We start from the raw sequence: 10141 nt of genomic DNA on the forward strand, positions 1-10141 counted from the left end.
AAGTCAATCTGTAGCAATGCTTCCTGAGTGGAAAGAGGAATGGCAGCATAAGGAGGAGAGCTTGAAGAGGATCCACTCTCAAAGGCCCTGAAGGCTCGAAGAGCTGTCTGGCAGCTGTCCGAGAGCCCTTGGCAGCTCAGTTCCTCAGGAATCGCCCTGACCATGGGATGGAGGCAAGAGCGTAGAGGCACTGGGTCCTGGACCCAGAGCCTTAAGGGTATCTAGGTGCCTGCCTCTTGTTGAAGTGCCTGGCTCCTACTGATTTCAACAAGCCTTGGACAAATGCCATGAAATCTGTTTGGTTTGTCAGTTTTGTTGCTGAACCTGCTGCTACCCAGTTCTGAGTGCCGCCTTCCTAATGGAAGGTTTAATCAGAAGCTCTTGAAAGGAGTGCAGCAGTTTCCTTCCCATCAGCCCCATGTTTAGCTTTATTAGGACAGGGAAGGTCTGCCCCCTGCAGAGCTAGGCTGGAAACTAATGAGATGAGAATATGCTTCATCTCAAAACCTGGAAATATAATACCTTTCTAATTCCTGGACTGTTGTTTTGCATATTATTACAACTATATTATCTATGATGGATAGGTGGAGCACTGTAGAGAAATGGCACATACTGTGAAAAATATTTTCTTGCATGTTTGTTGTTTTGATCAGTGCTCTACAAACCTGGTTCACAGACAAATTAGTTGAGATTGTTTATCACTTACTGTAAGAACAACTTATATTTATTTGTGTAGTTAGTAATAATGCCTTCCTCTTTTTTTCCTACAGAGTGGAAGAAAGTTTCAAGACCTTATTTTGGTCAATATTTGGCTTGTCTGAAGTAACCTCTGTTGTCCTCAAATATGATCATAAGTTCATAGAGAACATTGGTTATGTTCTTTATGGCATATACAATGTAACGATGGTGGTAGTTCTGCTCAACATGCTGATTGCTATGATTAACAGTTCATATCAAGAAATTGAGGTAGGCTCTGTTCTCAAGTTGTTCTCTCTTGTTATGTTGGAAAAAGGGCAGAATTACTAGGAATTATTTTAATGAGTGCATCGTGACATGCAAAAGTGCAGTGAAGAGAGTACCTCAGTAAAGGAGATCACAAAAAACACCACCTTCCTAGGACTGACTTTAACAACCCAGCCAAGCTGCAGAACCGTACAGGATCTGAACAGGTAGTTCATCTTGTGCCACATATGCGCATCTAAGGAGATGTCATCCATCCAGAAATCTTAAAATCTAAAGTAACATTCAAATGAAGACTGCTGTGAAGTAGAAAACAAAGTTACTGGGTGTAACAGTTTAGACATGGGCGGTTCATTCCCAGTTTCCTTAGGATGCTTATTGCATGTTTCCTTAATGTAGTGCACTTCAATCTTTGACGGATCATTATGGTACGGATTAAATGTATTTTGATGTGTTCTTTAATGGAAATCTGGTTTTTAGTTCCAATCCTCAAACTTTTTAGCTAAATGTGCAGGAGTTAGACACTTAGGCCCAGCAGTGATACATGGACATACTTTATTGAATTTATATGCCTCTGTACGTGGAGTATGATATAGGTGCTTATCTTCAAAGATTGTTGTGACTGAGTCACGCTTCACAATACTTACATGCTTTGTTTGTAATATGTGCTGCTTTCCACTTTAGGTACAATATTAAAACTTGATTCTAGTTTACTGAGCTTTGCCATATGCCCTGAAAACACAGTAGCAGTATTTCTCCAAATCTGCCAAATGGCTCAGTTGAGTGAATACTTGAATTTCACACAAAGTTATTGGCTGCATTGCTTATTAAAAGAGACATATTTTATTTGAATTTCATTGTGATTATAAAGTATCTTCATTTTTAAAGATAATTAATTATTTAGCATCCAACTCCAATAAAAAATTCAGAAAATTTAAAGTAGAGAAGATACTTGGGTTTTAAAAATAAATCCCAAGTTGCTGGAATGAAAGTAAAAGTATATTTATAGTGCCAGTTTTCCAGACCATGAGTTCTGATATTATTCAGAGAGTACTACATTCACATAGATGTGGGCGCAAACCCACACTAGCAGGAAAAAAAAAATTATCTAAGACATAGCATACAAATGGATATGCCATTTCCAGTATTTTCAGTGACTTCTGGGAAATGTCAGGGAATGCAGCAGGAGAAAACTAGTTGTAATAAACAAACTTTTCACCTTTGGAGTAAACCAAGTCCAGCCTTGGAATACTGCAATAAGAATGTATTAGGACAAAATCAGTTTGTCAGTTTTTAACATGATTTTTTCATGACAACAAAGTTTGTATTTTCTGTACTCCATTATAAATCAGAGCTACTTTTCATGGTTATGTAAAAAGCTGTGAGTACTACCATTTTAAACCATGTCTGCCCTGAAGCTAATACTTCATCACTTGTGTGAGTACCAAATTCATGTGACCACTTAAATGAGAAAAACAAGACTTTAAAAAAACCAAAAAAGTTCCACTTTAATATATGTTGGCTGTCACTCACTGCAAAAACAACACTTGTTTAAATGGTTCACGTGCTTTAACTAAGTATTGTCAATGAGATGTTGCCATAAAGAGACAACTGAAATTTATTTAAAATAGACTTGATAAAGTGGTTGCGTTTTTGCAGAACTACTGAGAGTCTTACTAGCAAGCAAATAACATTTTATGTAAAAACAGAGAGGGTAGATATTTAAAAGAATTTTCGTTTGGAAGAAGTTTTGCATTTTATAAAAACAAACCACATACTTGTTTTTATGTCTTAACACAGGATGACAGTGATGTAGAGTGGAAGTTCGCTCGTTCTAAACTTTGGTTATCGTATTTTGATGATGGAAAAACATTACCTCCACCGTTCAGTCTTGTACCAAGCCCCAAATCTTTTTTCTATTTCATAATGAGGATCATTAACTTTTCTAAGTGCAGGAGGAGACGGCTACAGAAGGACATTGAAATGGGAATGGGCAATTCCAAATCTAGGGTAGGTACTGAAATCTTTTCATTGCAGTGAAGAATTGTGTGTCCATTCCACCATTCTGCTTTTCTTTAAGTTTTAGGGTATAATCTGTGCTTCTGATGATAGTAAGGTAATTAGTCAAGCGTTTATATTCATAGATCTGTATTTCAGACTACCTAAACGTACTGCATAAAACCAAAAAAGAGCTGTAAATTTTCTTAGGACAACAAGGTCCAATGACTGGAAAAACACAGTTAAAACAAAAATAACTGAGTATTCAAAGACGCAAATAATTCCCACAAGGAATGACCTAAATATCGAATAAAGATGCTTTCAGCCTCCATTAGAAAGAATTTTAGTTCAGGGTAAAAAAAAAAGGGGGGGGGAGGGTGAATAAGGAGAGAAAACTTTTCCTGTCACTAGGACAGGAAAAGGATAAAGTGTGGTCAGTATGATATTCACTTCCTACTGTGAAAAGCTACATTCTCAACAGAAGACAACAGGAAAGAGGGGGGGATTGGTAGTAATAATCTTCAGCACTTCCATGACATTCTAAATGTTCTTTACAAATATTAATGGAATGCAGTGTCACAATGCCCTTGTGAGAATTAGATAACAATTCCCCTTTTTTTGCTGATGGCAAACTGGAGCACAGATGTGTTAAAGAGGATACATGTGGCTTTTTTTTTTTATAAGTTAGGCTCAAGGCCCTGTGTATTACAAAGACTGAAAGCAATACCTTGAAAATAATTTTTATTTGGTTTACGGTAAATTATCTGAAATGTCAAGTCTAGTCATCCTTTCTGAAAGATCTCTCTGGAGCCTAGGACTTCTGCGCTGTTGGTGGTACCAAATCTTCAGTAAAGAAAATATTTTCCCAGTTTTTTGTAGGCAGTGAAAGTAGATACAAGTTTATAAAAATGTCAATTAAAATCAGTTTAGCTAGAAGCACTTTTTTGTACTAACTGCTCATTTTTTGCTCTCCAGTGCTCCAAGTGCCTGAACTTCATTAGTTCTTTCCAGTCACTGTACAGAAGATGTGTTTAAAAAAAAAAAAAAAAAACAAAGAAAACTTAACACCCTAAGATATACTTTTATAACAAAACATTCAGTAGTGCTTACATATCCTACAGCAGTACTTACTATCATACTTAGCATGGAAGTCACTAAAGAATTAAAGAGTCTGAGTCACTGCTGAGACAGGTCAGGTGGAGCTAGTTTTCTTGAACTACAAACCAAATTATTTTTCTCTGGGAAAGGCAGCCCACAGCCTCCTCTGTGTCAGGCTGGGCTGGCACGCTATGTATTATGCTGTACAAAGATAAATCCTGTCCCACTCCCTACTAAAAATGGTGGCTGAGCTGATGTCTCATTGCCCACAAGAAGGTGGGCAACCTGGAGTAGGTGAAAATAGCCTACTTGTGGCCCAGCTTAACTGTGCAGTATAGGCACAAAACCCACAACAGTTACAGAAAGCATCAAACTTACTATATAGATGCAGGCTGACTTCAGTTTGCTCCCCTGCCCCACTAGTGAGGTCAGCTATCATTGATTCAGCGACTTTTAATTGGCCACACAGAAAATTAATGACAGATGCAGATGAGGAGGTTGAACCTTCTTCTATGGATACACGTCTTTTACTTCAGCCTTGCCAGTGTATCTGAGAGAAGAGTTAGGTCCCTGATTTGGTAGTAGCAAACCTTCTGCATTGGTCACAAAGCAATCTTGTCCAAGGTGGCTTTTTTCCCTTCTGTTTCTAGCCCACTCCTACAAAAATCTTGCATTATTTGGGATCTGATGGCTTTGTGATCCTCAAATAATTGAACAATGACCATTTTCCTAAATGTATTACTATTCCTGAAAATGGTGCTTTGGAAAAACACTTCAAACCAAGCAAAAATGGTTTTGACCATGTATTTGTAGTTAAAAGTATGCTTAAGAGTGCAGATCCCCAACAGCTCTTTGTTAAAGCCAGTTTAGAGAGTCTTTCCTTGCTCTGGCCACTCATCCCTGCCTCCAAGTCATATTATTTTCTCAGCTGTGCGAGCACGTTTGCTTTGAAGCTGTGCTGTAAACAGGATGGCTAAAATAATCAGTGTTTAAAAAAGCCTAAAACCAATGAATAAGTCAAGGCAATCTCCATTTTTCTGGAAATAATATTCTGATATAGTGACTATGGAGACGTACCCAAGATGTCTCCAAGAAAAAAAAATGGAGCTGAATTCTAACTGTGAATTCCATAATATATTTTAATTTTGTCTTATTTCTTCCTAGTTAAACCTTTTCACTCAGTCGAACTCCAGAGTTTTTGAATCGCACAGTTTTAACAGCATTCTCAGTCAGCCGACACGCTATCAGGTAAGTACATACAGTGGTCACTGTTTTGAGTAATAGAACTGTGTGAAGGTACTAGCAGAATTTTGTTTCAAGCTCATTTTGCCTTCACCAGATAAAGAAAACCTCCTGTAGAAATCAAACTCCAGGATGCTACTGGAAAAAAAGACAGTTATTGTTCAAGCCCCATTATTTGAAGCATTTAAAAACTAGCCCATACAAAAGTTAGATTTTTCCTTTGACGTCCCAGTTTGGAAAGTGAGAAGCAAACATCTGAAACTGATTTCTGGGGAAGGGATGTGAAAGCATTGAGCTGGCTAGGTTAGCATTACTTTCCTTTCCTTTCTTCTCATAATCTGAGACGTGACATTCAACATTCCTGCAGATGGGAATGCTCCTTTCTGGTAAGAGGAGTCTGTCAGATATTTTCTTCCTGTTTTCTTTCCAGCTCAGAAATAAAAGCGTAAATAGGAGCTCTTGTTCCCCTAGTGAAAATGTTGAAGATACGTAATCCACCTGGGCAAATTCTGTTAGATGAGCTACATTAGATTAAGTATGGTAACACAGTACAAGAATATTAGTACACGCAAGGAACCCTGGCAGTTATGGTATAAAAATACAGATATAATCTTAATGAATCCTTTACAGCTGACATTGCACTGTCATACTGTAAAATCTCAACTTTTCTTTCTCTTTAAAAGGTAAATATTTATCTCTTACTATTACACATCCTTTCACACGTGAACTGAGTTTAACAAAGATTAGACCTATTCTGAAGCTACTTAAAGCCTAAATTAGGTGTGTTTAGAGATATTTTCCTGTTGTCCTATTCCCTACAAAAAGTTGTGGTGCTCTGTAAATAAGAGGTAACTGGATGAGAAAGGTGGTTTACTGTAATGATGAATCTCAGCATGCCACCAAAAAAGCCCATATGAGGCAACTGCTTGATCTGGGGCTGTTCATTCTTTCACTTATACAGATGTGAGGGAGGTAGTTAAGAAAGAAAAGTGAATAGTGTTTAATTATATATGCTCACCTGATTATATAACTGTTTTAATCTGACAGCAAATAATGAAAAGACTGATAAAACGTTATGTTCTGAAAGCACAAGTGGACAAAGAAAATGATGAAGTAAATGAAGGTAAGAAAGAGACTGCATTTGCAATATTCAGAGACAATTTTTGTCACGTTGTATTAGGAATCGGTATTACAGTGCTACATGGAGGTTTCAGGTAAAAAGAGGGTTTATTTCTACTTCAAATTACTGGATTCAGATAGATAGTAGTGGAAGTATGCCTGTGACAACAAAAATGAACATGTAGGACCAAAGAAGTAGAACTGAGAAATATTATGGGCCCCATTTTACAGGTGGAAAACAAGAGCACAGACATGACGCATGGTTACAGAGGAAATTGGTGAGGGAGTCACTAACTGTATTCACGCTTCCAGAGTCCTGGTTAGAGCTGCAGGACATTTTTCTCTCTGTTTCATTCAACTGAACACACAATTTACCACTTCACACCATGAACTACTTGCATTACCTTCCTTCATAAAGCTATGCGGAATATTCATCTGTGAAGTTGCACATCATTAAACAAAGCTGCATGGAGTTAGCTGCATGGTGAGAAAAACGACAATGGTAGCCACTATTTTAGTGTGCGACTGGAGATCTGTTGAGAAACGATGGATCTGAGCTGGGTGTCTGTTGACAGTGCGGAACTTCCCTGGTAGCAGTGAGGGGTGCATGCTCCAGGCACACATCCCAACTCCCCATTGGGATGAGACCAAGATGAATGCTGTCCTCTTTCCTCCAGACTTCCAGGAATGAAACACAGGCCTACAGGCCAAAAAAGAAACTCTTGAGCTCTGGGCAGGTCCCCAAACAAAATAATAGGGGTGTGTGCAACATGGGGCATATTTACTCTGCACTCTAGCTAAAAGATTCTCAGGCAATAGAATGATGTCCCTTCCAGGGCTGGCTCTGCTCTTGGAAATGTAACACCCCAGCACAGTTTTGTTCCCCATAGGCTGGAGGTTATAACCGTCATGGTTCAGCCAGTAAGAAATCTGTGTGACGGCCACCAGAAGAACATACCTGCTTGGCATAAGTAGTTCTGGTCTGGGCTAGTTTAGTTGGTTTCGGCGCACTGGGAACGCTTACCCAAGCCACTCTGCTGGCAGCCTTGTGCTCTCCAGCTGGTGTGCAGCGATGAACAACTTGGGATCAGAACAGCTTTTACTGGCATGGAAGCATCAGGCAGCTGCGTGCATACATGATGTGAGGGGCCTGAGTGGGCTGCTCTCTCAGCTAAGGCAGTATAGCTTTTATTTTGCTTGTTAGTTACTCTCTGCTTACCTGTAACTCTGCAGAGAGAAGCAGGGAGCAGAAAAGAAGATACAAATTAAATCCCATTCTGTGCCTTCAGAAGACAGCATTGTGCGTTGACTGTTACCCTGACTCTTCCCCGTCCTACGTGGCTGTACAGAGCTGGGCTCGTGAGTGGCAAAAGCAGAAAAGCTCCTAAAAGTGTCTTCCTCTCAGAGTGCCTCTTGTGCCCCTCTCCTGAATTCCTATTGCTTTCCTCCTGTTCCTGCTGTGTGCTGGGGGAAATCATCTACCTAGTGATTGATGAAAAGACTTGTTCTCTCACCAGCAGCACCAGGGACGTACAAGTCTTTCCAGTTCCCTGATGCCTGTTTGGTGTTGGCATATATGTGTTTCGTGGTTCATGAACATCACGGTTCTTGCTTTATCACCAATTTTTGTAGAGGAAAGTCCACTTTGAGCAAGTCAGCTAACCCCTGAACCTCAGTCTTCAGCTGCATAGCAAAGGTAGTGCTCTTTGTAGTGCTCTTTGTGTCATGCCCGTCTCATCAGTACCCAAAGTATAGATCCAGCCTTTGAAGACACAATTTTTGAAGTCTGCTATATTCTAAATAGAAAACGTCTGCATTCTTATGTACTGCAGCTATTTTAAGCATAGGTCTAGGGATTTTTTCCCTGTTTTGCATCACTAGAGAATTTAGGTATTCTTTCGTAGTCGTTATTTCATACGTGACAAATAATTTCCTGCGGCGGCTACTGTGTAAGAATTCACATACCTCACACTTGCTGGAAGAACAGTATTTGAATATTTTAAGCTTCTGCTCTTGAACTGAATATCCTATAATGGCAAACATGCTGTTGCTTGTTATGAGCCTGGCCTTGACAATTTTTTTCTTTTAAATGCATTTTTTGTACTTGTGTCAAATTGTAACAATTTTAAATTGGTTGACTTTTTCTAATTCAAAGGATATTGGTAAGGAAGAGAAGAGAGACTCAGAAGCTGTGAGTTTTATTGCCAGCTCTGCTCCACTTTTCCTGTGTGATCTTGGCACATCACTTCAGAAAAAATCTCTTTGCCTTTTCTCTCTAAAAGGGGATACTAATATTCACCAGCTGTTCAGCAGTGTTGCCGTGATTAATTCATTAACCTGTGTAAAGCGCTTTTTGAATCTTTGATATTCTGTATACACATGGAGCACAACGTTAGAGTTCAATGGACTATTAAAATACCTTTGGTGCTATTTAGGGGTGGAGACACACTCACATTTCTTTGAGAATGAAGAAGAGGTAAAGCCTCCTGGCCCACCCCTGTACCTGCTCTTGTAAACATTTTGAGATAATAATCTGAAATACGCACTGCTGTGACTTGACAGAACGGTACTGAGCGAATGTTAAACTTTGCTAACAAGTATTTCTTTTAATGATTAATACAGGTGAATTAAAGGAAATCAAACAGGACATCTCCAGTCTTCGCTATGAACTTTTGGAGGATAAGTCCCAAGCAACAGAAGAGTTAGCAATTTTGATACATAAACTCAGTGAGAAACTAAATCCTAATATGTTGAGATGTGAATGATTCAACAAAGGAACCATGGCTTTGACTACAGCACAACTATTTATTGGCAATAATATTTCAGTATCTTATACTTGAAAAATGTATTGTAGATTTTTAGCACTAAATAACTTTATGTACAGCTTCTCTGGAATTTAGTCTTAGGAAATTTTATTAACTCACCACAAAAAGATCGCTCTCTTCATTTTAATTGTCTAAAAGCAAGAACTATCAAATTTTTTTTTGCATTTATGCATTAAAAAGGTATAATGGTATGAATTGCTGATATTTCAACAGGTTTATGAATACATTCTTTGCACTAAATTTGCAAGAAAAAATTAAAGTAACAGATACAGCATAGTACTCTGTTCCTTGCAGCAACTGGGTACAAATAGGATTTTTCATAATTCCATAAATCAACTAGAGATCAGTGGAGGATTACTTGAAATCTTTGTTCTTTATTAGTGATGCTAGTAACGCATATAAGCTGAGAACGCATGGTATGATTACAAGGAATCAATGAAAATCAGGTAAGTGTGAATGTAATTGTAGTAGCGCTGTTTAACATGTATGTATATACACGTACCCCCACCTACCCTTTCTTAATTCAGCATATTTACTTTCAAGAGAAAGGACCAGAATTTTTTTTAAAAACAGCTTTGGAAGGTAACGCGAACTCGCTCCAAAGCTACTCTTTATGCGGTAGAAATGGTTTTTTAAAATTCAGACTCCGTGCAGGGCTGGTATTTTGTTACACTGTTCTAAATAATGCCTCCGATGCTTCATTGTTAAATAAAATATTCCTACTTTACTGATACGCCATCTCGTCCCGCTAGTTTGCCGCCACAGTCGGGATTCTCCCGTGGGACCCGGTCCCCGACAGACCGGCCCGCCTCCGCTAGGCCCGGGCCCGCTGCCTTTTTCGGGCAGAGCCGTGCCCAGCCACACCGTTTCCGAGTGCCTGCGCCGGGCCGCTGCACCGG

At 39.0% G+C, this 10141-nt stretch overlaps 1 protein-coding gene across 2 annotated transcripts in view; it reads left to right on the top strand.

Moving 5' to 3' along the window:
• TRPC3 (transient receptor potential cation channel subfamily C member 3) overlaps positions 1-9951 on the top strand; it is a 48144-nt gene extending 38193 nt beyond the window's left edge. Inside the window, exons 8-13 of one of the 2 annotated variants that reach the window (XM_072861610.1) lie at positions 771-966; positions 2761-2970; positions 5221-5304; positions 6346-6421; positions 7651-7776; positions 9040-9951. In XM_072861610.1, the coding sequence (XP_072717711.1) occupies positions 771-966; positions 2761-2970; positions 5221-5304; positions 6346-6421; positions 7651-7776; positions 9040-9182 (835 nt within the window). In that variant the 3' untranslated portion in view covers positions 9183-9951. The remainder of the gene's footprint in view (positions 1-770; positions 967-2760; positions 2971-5220; positions 5305-6345; positions 6422-7650; positions 7777-9039) is intronic. The other variant, XM_072861611.1, reaches the window with a different exon arrangement.
• Positions 9952-10141: the final 190 nt, after the last annotated feature.

Source organism: Ciconia boyciana, chromosome 5 (genome assembly GCF_034638445.1).
Source record: "Ciconia boyciana chromosome 5, ASM3463844v1, whole genome shotgun sequence".
In the NCBI taxonomy this organism is placed as follows: domain Eukaryota; kingdom Metazoa; phylum Chordata; class Aves; order Ciconiiformes; family Ciconiidae; genus Ciconia; species Ciconia boyciana.